Consider the following 12,600-nt stretch of genomic DNA (forward strand, 5'->3'; position numbering starts at 1 on the left):
TGGTTCTTTCCTTTCATATAATGCTATACTGTGATTCTAACCCTCGTGTTCGTTATCCAGCGTTTAGGAAGGCCGTACGGCCGGAATGATTGATCACAACTTTTTGATCACATGGGCGGCGACAGTCTGATTGAGAGATGACGTCGAACTTATTCGATCAGCTTACCGTGTGCCAACGTTCTTCGTACGATCTGATTTAATATGACATATCTTAATCACCGAATGGCACAGTAGGCTACATATAATAAACAAGACCCGTATAATCATGATCACATTGCATTGTAAAAACAACCATGATTTGCAATAAATGTAATGCACAACAATCATAATTACATGAGCCCGTGCATTAAAATGTAGCATGCTTTGTTATGTACTACCCCGACCTTATGAGTATATATAGCCACATCAGGTGGCTAAAGAAAACATCATCCAAACTAATCGAATGGATGGAGCTCTATTTTATCCTAATTCAAGGATCAAGCCTTGTCAAAAACTCTAAACTCCACTTAGTGAATCCATATGATATATTAAAAGAATTATTCAAATGTAGTTCGGAACTGATCGATTGGACAGTAATTGATTTTTTGATCTGATATTTACTGCAACTATGTGATCTTTTTTTATTTTTCTTTTTCACATGTGATGTATAGATTTTCTTTTTTTTTTGGACAAAGTAACAATGGGAGCATTAAGTGCTCCCATAATTGCTGGTAGGTTCGAGGTCACAGTCTCCCCTCCCTCGTTTCCGTCGGTCATTCGCGTTATAAAGAAGGCTACCCCCGTCCCCGCCAACTACGCTCGAAACCAAACATCCAGCAATGGCGGAAAAGGTTACCAATTAATTCTCCTCCCTTCAGAATCACTTCTCCATGTACTTTTGAAAGGCTAGCTCATGATGTTTTAACTCATGTCCTCTTGTGGATCTCATAATATCATGATCGTTTTCCTAAAGCTTACAGTTTTATGTTAATGATGGCATGGAGCTTTGGTAATTCCCTTTTATATTTTTATCAGAAGAAAACTTATTTGAGGCGGATCGTTTCATCACTCTTGAATCTTTTCCTTCTTTCTTGTTTTGATTAACCTGACTATGTTTAACTTTGCTACAAGTTATTGAGCCTCTCTTTATTAGCTTAAGATTACAATTATTGTTAAATTATTTCTAAATATGTCAGTTAAGGCAAGTTTCGAGCTTTACTTTTCTTTCTTTTTTTTCTTTCCTTTTTTTCTTCTTATTCTTTTAATACTGATCATATTAGGACAACGACATCATCATTTGTGCTGCATATGTGTTTTCACTTATTCCCAAGCTGAGGTCCTTCATATTATTTTCACATTCACTAAATAAATCCTATCACAGATCTCCAAGTTAGAGATAAAAGTTGACCTAGGCTGCCGGTATTGCTACAAAAAGATTCAAAAGACTCTATGCAAGCTCCAAGGTACGTAATTACACCCCCCCACACTTCCACTGCCTCCATTCTAGTCCAATATTTGAGCTACTAATGATTGTACCAATCATCCAATTTTCCCCTTTGATTTCCATCAACAAAGAACGGGAGAACATAAAAACCATCTCCTATGACAAGAAGAACAATACTGTCACAATCTCCGGCCCCTTCGATCCCGAGAAGCTCTCCAAGAAGCTCCGCTGCATGGCCTGCAAGGTGATCATAGCCATAATAATTGTAGTGGAGAAACCGAAGCCGCCGGCAACGCCGCCACCCCCACCAGTACCTTGCAAATGTTGTTGCAAGGTGTGCAACAACATTAAAATCATATCATGTGACCATCACAAGGATCCCAAATGCACGGTGACCAAGAAGGTGATCAAGGATCCTACTCCCGAGAAGAAAAAGGATGATAAGGATAAAAAAACTACCGAAAAAGAAACTGAAAAGGTGATCAACGACATTGAGATCATAGTATGTGAGCATGCAAAATGCCCGGATCCCTGCAAGGAGACGCCAAAAAAGGTAAAGTGTCCACCACCGTGTGAACCACCATGTCCACCACCGTGTCCACCACCGTGTCCACCACCATGTCCACCACCGTGTCAACCACCAATTTGTCAGGTTTGTTGCTGGATGCCCTCCTCTGGCGGGCACCAAGGAGGGTCTCGGTGTTACTCTTGTGGAAGGATCTACGGATGCGTGCCTGATTGTCCACCAATGCCCTTTGGTGGAACCTCTCATGGAGGATACGAGTTGATTCTTAAGGAGGATCCATCAACGCCGTGTACCATCATGTGATCATGTGTATCCGTGTTTTTCCTTTGCCAAGAATAATAACAATAATAAGGGTGAAGGATGTTAGATTTATGGGAGAATAATGTGGAAATGCAATGTTATTTCAGTGTAATATTTTCTTTTCGAATATTGTGTGAAAGGAATATTTTATACATGCTTGATAATGTGAAGTTTTTTTCTTAGTGTTTTCCTCCAAAAATAAATAAACTTATATCAGCCAGAAGAAAAAAAGCTTATTGGTATGGGAAGATCAAGGCTAAGAACTCTCGGATATAAAATTTCCATCGGCACATCTGCTGGCTAGCCAATATATCTAGAGATTAGTTTCTCTCCTCATAGACATGTGTTGATGTGAGACTTCGAATACCATTGGATCTAAAGAAGTGTTCAACTTTCTTCGGACGAATCCACCATTCGATCACCTAATGTACAGTTCTCAAAGCACTCCAAACTCCATTATTATCTATCCGTCTGCATAGATCTCAAAGTGACCAATGGATAATTCAAAGATCTGCAAAAGATACAACTCTAATCCTTCAAGACTTCAAGTATTAAGCTCGGTCTATTCTGGACATATATACAAATACAGTGGGTAAGACCACTCCACCCTGCCTTTTTTTCGGAAAAAATAGCCGCATCTGGTTTATCTGTCAGCTCCTATGTGCTTGATCTCAAGATTGTTAGAAAATTTTCCTTTCCACATTGGACTATTAGTTGACTTGAGGTCAAGAAACTGGCAACCAAAGAGTCTATAAACAACCAACCAAATCGTCTTCACAAGAGGCTGCCATTATGGTCTTTTAACAGAACTATTCTTCACAATATTTTCTATAACACAACTGCATCTACTCCCTAAGTTTGTAGCTAAGCAACAAATCCACTTGTCTTCTAAGTGAGAGGTTGGGTTCAAAGTTGGGCCGCAATTGTATCTTCTGCACCAAAGGAGTATTCATCTTTTTTCGCACAAATACACCGTTGGATCATCCAATGCACAAATCTCAAAAAAATAATAATTAATTAAAGAATAATTATTTTAAGATAAAATGATTAAAAAATCAAAGAATTATTGATTAAAAATCTCATTTAAGGACATAAAAGTGATTAAAAAATATTTTTTTATTTGAATGATATCATGTCAGCAAAGATCTTGGATTTTATCAATTTATTTTGATTGAGAAAATAGGCCAAGCCTTCTGCGCATATTGTATCCAAAGTTGCCATACAATTCGAGATCTCGACCGAGATAAAAATCTTAGTTTCATTGATATCGATCCAGTAGGATCATCAAACTCGATGTGGATCAATTTAGCCATTATAAGAAGGATTGGACATTGTTTAGGGGCAAGTCATTACATTAAAGAGCTAAATCGCGTGCTAACTTTCGAAGGCTATAACTTATTCGTACGATGCTACATTAAGATGATTTTTTAAAATAAATCCGACAACTTTCAAGCTCTATAATATGGAGCCACCTCTTTTAGGGTGTAGTACAGGGAGCGAATAGTAACAAATTTTATCGTTTAAATTCTAAAATGAACCAATCTAATTGAAACTTTCTTTTTAGGAGAGACTTTGATCGGATGTAACTTTTCATATAGAAAATAATTGGTAGAACGACTAGAGACAAAGTCAATGTAGGAGTTGAGATTTACTTTATTTTGGATTTTAACTTTATAATATTTATTTTTTTATTAGTCATGTCTGTTTATACTAGAAGAGCAATCTGACTTAAAATATACAAGGGTGGACCTCACTAGCATTAATAGAAGCTATGCATATCAATTTATTATTGATCAATGTAAGAAAAGACCCTAATATTGCCATATTTTCTACCTTTTCTAAATCCATTTGAGAGGTTCAAGTTGAGGAGAATAAAAGATTTTTTTCCTCTCTCCAGTCAAATAAAATATTTATTTAGTAAGTATTTGTTTTACCTGCAATGCTATTTCTTGCAAGCTAAAAATAGGTTGCAACTAAAAATATTACATTTTGACATGACAGTTGCAAAAGCTATTGCTTTTTCATTATCTGTAATTGAAAATTACAAATACAATTGAAGTTAACTTAGTTTTATGGTGCTACAGGAATCATTGTGATGTAATAGAAATAATTAAACACGCATGCTATGATCATAAAACAATACTTATATTATTAACAATAAAACATCAATTTTTGTTGAAGTATACTTTTAGAAAATTTTATTAAATATTATAATCATCATACATTATGTTACAATAATTTTATATTCTAATAAATTAAATAATAAAATATAGAATTTTAAATTTCATTGGTTGAAGTGTGGTGCGGCATCTCTTTTGGAGGTTGCTTCCAATTGCAATAAATTTTGTACTTGAAAATACAATCAATTTTTCCAATATTTTTAATTATAAAATCTAGACTCATGCTTGTAGTTCAAATGCAGCTTGTAGTCAAGTATCTAAATAGTTGTTTCATATGCTTGCAATTCAATTACTATGTTTGCAACCGTATTCTGTCGAGGGCAATACCTTAGAGAGTTCACTATCAACTTTGTTGATGGGCGAGTTACATCCCATGTTTGACAAAGAAATAAAAACGTCTCGCACACAATATTAATCAAAGATATTTAAAACAAATCTATTTGAATTTATTTTGAATTATATTTGCACTGCCAGCCATTGTTAGACTTCTCACGAGCAAAGCTCCGTCTATCCTACGCTTAATTAGAGGGAGAATCTCCAGAAAACATTTTTCCAGTTTTCTTTGGTCTCTCTCTGGTTTGTTGTGACTAGAAAACCCTTAGCACTTGCCCTCCGCCCCTTATTCTCTTCCTCTCACCCCTAGGATTCTCTCTTTTATTCCTCCCTCGACCCTCCCCCAAACTTGTGCCCCTCTATCCCTCCTCCTCTTGCGCCCCCCACGCTACCTGAGTGGTTTGAACCCCTATTTCTTCCCTCTCAATTCCCATATGGTTTGAGGCTTGATTGCATCCCTCTTGCGAGCCCCAATTGTAGCATCACATATGTTACCGCCGGCTTCTCTCTCTCTCTCTCTCTCTCTCTCTGTGGAGCTATCCCACCATTGAGATTGATTCATATAGGTTTGTTGTTAGGAGATTTTTCTCGATTTTGGTGTTTGGTTGTGATAGTTGTTGGGATGATCATGATTTTAGCAACTTTCCAGTGGGTCATGTTTCACCATCTCTTCCATTAGCAAGACCTTTTATGAATTTTGAAGGTATGAATTTCCAATGGTGATTGCAGGTAGGAGTGTTTTGAATTTGAAATTTCACTGCACCTATATCTACTTATTCATAAATTTTGGTCTAGCCATTTTAAATACAAATTAGAATTACGCTGCACGTGCAAGATGCACAAGATGATTCTAATTTGCCTCCTGATCAATCAAATCTTGGTCTAGATCATAGACTAAGTAAAGCCTGGACTTAGCTCAACGCAATCGCAACCTTTCAACAAAATGATCGAAGACATGGCATCCAGTGCAGCAGCAATAGGGTAGGCTCATAGGATCATTTAATGAAATAACCATGGGCCATAACAAAAATTTGCATTCAGCACAGCATAATGCTGCTCGATTATATGCATGAGCCTATGAGATTATATAGCCCTAACCATAAGTTACAGGAAGCCGATGACAACCTCATTTTTTGTTTAGCTCAAAGTTCTTTGTTTTGTTTTTAGCCTTTATACTGTGGCGTCCCACTCTTTCAAAAGGAAACAAAAAAATATTATTGAAATTAGATTGTAACATCGAGTGATTCCCTCTGAAGTGACTACAATAATATGCGGTTCCTTTGGACCACGGAAGTTCTTTGGCTTCTACCATCATATATGATTTGCATGTGATACAAGTGGTCCGCTATCATATTAACGCCTTATACTGGACTGTACGTGTCGAGCCCCGAACCCAACACCTTGGTCGGCTATATGACACAGCCACATGAACCCTGGAGCGTTGCCCTGGAGATCCTCCAAGGCCTAATATTAACAAATATCCAATAACTCAACAACTAAAGAATCAAACTAAATAAATCCACCATATTCAAATTGTCAAACTAATTCAACTACAAGATATTCAATTGTTTGTTTGAAAGTAGAAAGCAGACTAACTAAAAACTCCATCGCTCAAACTTCATGCCGACTTTATCCGAGACTAAGCATCTTGTAACTCTGGAGGAAAAAAAAAAGTGGTGTGGGCTTTACGGTACAATAAGAATCCTCCACGCATGCACACTAGCATGAATATGGAGAGCATCTACAAGCAAATATAAAATTGAAAGGAAAATAGTAAGATTTGAAAATCAACAATCTTATAATTGAATATTACTCAATTGATCTCGTGTATATATTTATAAACACCCGTATAAGCCATACCAGCATACATATCAAGTTTTGATTATATAGCAACACAATCATAGATATATCATCATAAATGGAAATCTCGAGATAGATGCTAAACATCACCATAGTACTGTATAAACAAATCACATATCACCCAAATCAGCAATTTTATTCAACAATAAGTCAGTGAGGTTACCTATGATTAACCGATTAACACAGTTTAGATCTCGACAATATTATCATTTTGGCACTAGACTAGTCCCACCCACGCTCCAGCCCGTAGCATGTCAAAACATACTTCGTTTTCACCCATCACTGGCAACCGCAACATCACATCTCAGCATAATTGATATCACAAAGACCAAGTTTCACACATGTCGGCTAGCCCAATTGCTCCTCTTGTTCCCAATCTCATAATTGTGAAAAATTAAATTTACTTGTAGTTAAACATAATTTATCATCATGATTTGATTTCAGCAATGGACTAATCCTAGTCCTGCTCCAGCCCATGGAAAGCCAAATATATACCATACTTCCACCTATGGCTGGCAATTGCAATATCACAACTTAGCCCACGACTGGCACACCAAATTTCACAAATTGCCGGATAATCTAGATGCTCCCTTTTCCCCACTCTTACAAAAAATTGATTTAATTATGTCACAATTATGATTTAATGATAGTTCATTATCTGGAATTGATCTTTTTGGCGTTGGACTAGTTATAGCCATACTCTAGCCCATGATAAGCCAAACATAATGCTACACCCCAGCCCAAGATTGACCCAGCATATACACCACGTTTCTTGCGTGGCCAACCAATCTAGATGCCGCCCATACTCCATCTTATAATTATATCAAAGTGTTGATTTATTTAATATCTACATGATTTCTATAATAAATCACCAATTAATAAGTCTTATACGAAGCTAGACCAAGTAACATCATAATCTATGTAACATCACATTAACACATAATACAGATAGCAATATGTATAAAATATCCACAATCATGCAAGATATATTTATATACAAAACTTTCATAATCATGTAGATGATTGTGTTAAGGGATTCTTACCTCTACAAGCAACAGACTTAAACATTGGGTACATTGATACTCCGCTTGATTTACGAACTCGGGGGCAAAGTGGACTGCTCAACACATTATAGCCCAAATGATTGTTCACCTAAAAAAGTTGGGTCTTATCATTAGAATAATCATAATCATCCATGAATTATGACAGATGATTATAATAAGGTCAAACCGAAAACCTAGAACCCCTCGTACGGTTGCATAACACCAACCCGGAATGCTTTCTATGGCCGCATAACGCCAATCTGAAACCAAGACCAGCTCAAAGCTCTTGGTCGCACAATACTAGCTGGGACCCCTCCTAGGGTCAAGGGTCATCTTGGCCTATCAAAATGTCTGGACCTCCATAGGTCTGTAGGATTTCTAGAGAGAGAAGTGGTAAAAAGAGAAAAAGAGAGAAGAGGAGAGAGAAAAGAAAAGAGCGAGGAGAGAAAAGGAAAGAGAAAGAAATTGATGGTGGTTTGCAGTGATGATCGGCGAAACATATCGGTGGTGGGACGAAAGAAGATGTGGGGGTCTTTAAATAGCCGTTAGAGGCTAGGTTTCATAATTATATCCTTTTTTCTATACCGGAGGACTCATACAAATCTAGTACAAATACAACCAAAAAAGTCAAAATATAACAAGTCATGGAGTATCTTAGGCAGCTCCGCCTCACAAATCCACAGAAGCCTCCAAGTATGATCAGCCACAAAAGAAGCCACCCAATCCGTAACTCCATTAACCTCCCTATATAAGTGTTTTGCCCGGAAGGTAATGTCACCACTAGCCATGCCCCAAATATTTCGAAGAAGGGGGTGGCGGCCTCTAACATCACTAGTACACCTCTGGATTTAGACGATTACTATAGCCGAGTCACCTTTAAGAAGGATGTCATTGGCTCGCAGTGCAAGTCGAGCATGACATAGGCCAGCTCAAGCTGCCCTCAGCTCCGTCCAAGGGACTGAGATATCGAAGATAGGGCTCCTTCTAGCTGCCAGCACTCTAGAGTCCGGGCCTTTGATCATGAAACCAGCACCCCCCTTCCAGGGGCGGCCCAATACATTTGGGGGCCTAAGGCAAATTCAATGAATGAGGCTTTTTTTAATAATAAAATTTTTTAATAAGTATAAAATATTTAAAAAATAATATAGAAATAGATAGCTGTCAAGTATACTATTTCAACAAAGATGCATGAATCTGACAAAGATAGACAAGAAGCCTCTTCAGTTTAATATAATACTTGAATGGAAGCACGGAAAAGTAATTACAATAAAAGAAGGGCCATGCCTTAGCCAAAAAAAAAAGAGAAAGGGCCATGAAACTGATTAAATAACTGAAATAATACTTGGCAATACTGTTTACCATGTCAAGCATGAGCAGTATGTCACCGAGATTTATGGTGGAGAGTGCCCGTGTGCAAGTGGCGAAGATCAATCACATCATACTTGTCGAAGGGCCCTTGACAGCTCGGGACATCTGGGATTCTTATTCTGCTTCGACAGCATCTCATACAGTGTTTTTCACCTGAAAGCCCCCACCTCCGAGTTTTCTCAAGGTCAACATCGATGGGTCTGTCTTGGACGGAGGTACAAGGGGCGGTGCGGATTTTATTATTCGGGACCCGTCTGCCAGAGTCGTGGCTGCAGGAGGCAGTCAACTTTTTGACATATCGGTTTCGGGTGCAGAGCTGAGTGCCGCTTGAACGGGCTTTCGTCACGCTCAGTGTGTTTTACAGGCCAGTTCCATCGTCCTGGAGGGAGACTCAGTCACGATCATCATCTGAATTCGAGGAGGTCCAAGGGGCAACGGTTGCATCCACCCTTTGCTCCAAGATATCTAGGCAATGGTGAGAAATAGAGGGGCTTTCCAGGCTAAACATTTCTTCCATAAAGCTAATGGGACCGCGGACTGGGTAGCTATTTACGTAGCCAGTACTCGGATAGTACCCTGTGGCTGGAGATGGAGAGTTGCTCCTGGCATTCTGAGGTTTTTTTATTTTTTAATTTTATTGAGTGTATCTATATTTGTTTGGTATGATCCGTCTGTCTTAGCAGAAAAAAAAGAAAGAGAAAGAAAGAGAGAAAAAAGCAGCAGAATAACAAAAGGTTATCCCATGGCATTTCAGGGCCAATGTAAAGGAAAGAATTTATCTAGAACAGGACGTATCTATAACAGAAAGTAGGGGCATTATGGGAAATTCACTCCATCTAATTAATAAAAGTCCCATCCCACCGTCTCCCCTTTTGTTTTGGTAAATGTACCGTCTCCCCTTCAAGCGAGTACCCAAGCAGCAGCCATTCAACCCGCCCCCCCCCCCCCCCCCCCCCCCCCCCCCTCCCCTCTCTACTACCCAAGAGGGGAGAAGAAACAGAGGGGAGAAAATTAAAAGAATCTCCACCCTCCAAGAAGTCCATCTCCAATCCCCCTATCTTTCTTCCTGATGGCCCAGCTGGATCAGGAGTAATGTGAGGGAAGGAAAACCAAGACTAAAACCAAAAAAGAGAAGGGATTAAAGGTAAGAGTGGCTTCAGACATGTGTATCAAGCCAACCAAATCCCTCCTATCTCTTTCTCTCCACCCAAAACAAAACTACTATCCCCAACTTTCCAAATTGCCCCTCTGCAGGCCGGGAAACTCTCCACCTCCCTTCCATCAAGGGGGAAGACTCGTAGCCAGCTCCTGTTCCCATCTTATATGGGGCCTTTGCTTCCTTTTTGGTCATGATCAAACACAGAAAATAGGGCAAGGAACCTCCCTCCCTCCTCTCTCTCTCTCTCAATTTGCTTTCTCTTCTCTCATCCCTTATTTCATTGCAAGTCGGTGCCTTTTTGCCTTCTTTTTTCCTTTTGTGGTTATCTTCTCTTTGCCTCCCAGAGGCCTTCCTTTGGGCCGAGGCCTTAAGGCGACCGAGGCGATCGTCTAAGACTCGAGCCGGCCCTGCCTCTTCCTGCCACGATTCAAAACGTATCTATCAAAATTGACTTTGAGAAAGCTCAGAGGTGGGGACTCCTAGGTGATATACACCGCCCGAGATGCTACAAGAGTAGAGATAGAGTCTCAGATGTCCCGAGCTATCAGCGACCCGCTCAATGAACCTACATGGATGATCTCTGTAGCTTGCACGCAGGCCCTCTCTATGACGAGTCTCAGTGTGGGACTACTCTTTCCAAAAATCTAGGCATTTCTGATCATCCAAATATGGTAAGCCGTATAAGATGCCCTGATGACTACATACCGGATTTGAGGAGAGGCAGCCCACCTCCTAAGCGTCTGGGTGAAGGAGCCAGACTTGCACAAAGCATCTGGCGGGACATCAGCAAGTCTCCACACCCATACTTCACAATCACACTGAAATAGGACGTGATCCACAGTCTTCTCCATCTTGCACCAAGGGCAGATCCACGCGATGCTCAGCCCGTGCATGCTCAAATAATTATATCCTTCCAGTGCAATATAATGGCCATAAATCGGCTTTCCGTTTCTTCAATATATTCTAGGTTGTGCATGCTTTGGATGGGATAATTTTTTGACTCGGGTGGACGCCCCGCTGCCCGATAAAACAAAGACTGCCCTCACATTGGCTTTGTTTGTCACACTTTTAAATTTTAATACAAACGTCATCTTCATCTTTTTAGATATGACAAGGCTGATTATAAATTAAGATGTCGTTACACCATCACCATCAAAGTGGAAGGCAACAAGAGATTGCATTCGAAGGTAGTTCTCATGATTTCTGTAGATCTCAACCAAAATGACTAGCCAGAAGGTATTATTTGGGTTCATTGATCCTGTAAAAGTATCCAAGATCTACCCAGCGAATAACCGATGTAGAACTAAACACACGCCCGCACGGATCCTCACATACTTCCCCCGTTCAAGCCCTGACGTCCTCGTCAGGCTAAGGGTTCAAATCAATTCAAATCTAATCACAAATACCACGATCGGCTCATGGTTAGCCCCAATAGATCCGTGCTGCAGTGTCCCCTAGTCCACATAGATTATAGGCCGGATCCGCTCTGATACCATTTGTAACAACCCATGAGGATCCGTGCGGGCGTGTGTTTAGTCCCACATCGGTTATTCGCTGGGTAGATCTTGGGTACTTATACAGGATCAAAAATTCAAATAATAACTTTCGGCTAGCCATTTTAGATGAGGTTCTGGGTTGTTACAAATGGTATCAGAGCGGACCCAGCTCATAATCTATGTGGACTAGGGGACACTGCAGCACGGATCCATTGGGGCTAACCATGAGCCGATCATGGTATTTGTGATTAGATTTGAATGGATTTGAACCCTTAGCCTGAAGAGGACGTTCGGGCTTGAACGGGGGGAGTATGTGAGGATCCGTGCGGGCGTATATTTAGTCCCACATCGGTTATTCGCTGGATAGATCTTGGGTACTTATACAGGATCAAGGAACCCAAATAATACTTTATGGCTAGCCATTTTGGGTGAGGTCCTGGGTCGCGGGCCTGGGCGCGCGGGTGCTGGGTGCGCGCGGGGCTGGCACGGGCGCGCGGGCGGGTGCGCGCGAGCCTGGGCACGCGGACACTGTGCGCGCGGGCACTATAGCATGCAAGGTTCGGCCGGCCAAACCTCGCAGCACTGTAGCAGGATGGCTGTGCGTGGACACTGTAGCTAGCGAGGTTCTTGCCCAAGAACCTCGCCGCACTGTAGCAGGTGTAGTCACTGTAGTTGGCGAGGTTCTTGCAGCCGAACCTCGCCGCACTGTAGCATGTTGGCTGATCGCGGCTGGACCTGGCTGCGGTATGGCTTTGGCGGGGCTGTGCGTGCGGTGGGCTTGGCCAAGGTTGGGCATGCTCGGCCGAGGCTTGGGTGCGCAATTGGCTCGACCGAGGTTGGACGTGCTCGACCGAGGCTTGGCATGCATGGGCGCGGTGCGTGCGGCTCGAGCATGGTCTCGGCCGACCATGA

The 12,600-nt window shown here is 40.8% G+C and overlaps 1 protein-coding gene across 1 annotated transcript; it reads left to right on the plus strand.

Moving 5' to 3' along the window:
• Positions 1-722: 722 nt before the first annotated feature.
• LOC120111118 (protein PYRICULARIA ORYZAE RESISTANCE 21-like) lies at positions 723-2,431 on the plus strand. Its single transcript, XM_039127627.1, has 3 exons — positions 723-830; positions 1,361-1,442; positions 1,555-2,431. Exons 1-3 carry the CDS (start codon positions 819-821, stop codon positions 2,250-2,252), a joined length of 792 nt encoding a protein of 263 aa, XP_038983555.1. The 5' UTR covers positions 723-818; the 3' UTR covers positions 2,253-2,431.
• Positions 2,432-12,600: the final 10,169 nt, after the last annotated feature.

The sequence above is a fragment of the Phoenix dactylifera genome, chromosome 6 (genome assembly GCF_009389715.1).
Source record: "Phoenix dactylifera cultivar Barhee BC4 chromosome 6, palm_55x_up_171113_PBpolish2nd_filt_p, whole genome shotgun sequence".
NCBI lineage: Eukaryota > Viridiplantae > Streptophyta > Magnoliopsida > Arecales > Arecaceae > Phoenix > Phoenix dactylifera.

What these genes read in the sequence shown, in the direction of transcription:
- LOC120111118 (XM_039127627.1), top strand. An exon ending in GACTCTATGCAAGCTCCAAG is followed by an intron (nt 1,443 to 1,554) that starts GTACGTAATTAC and finishes CCATCAACAAAG; the next exon opens with AACGGGAGAACATAAAAACC.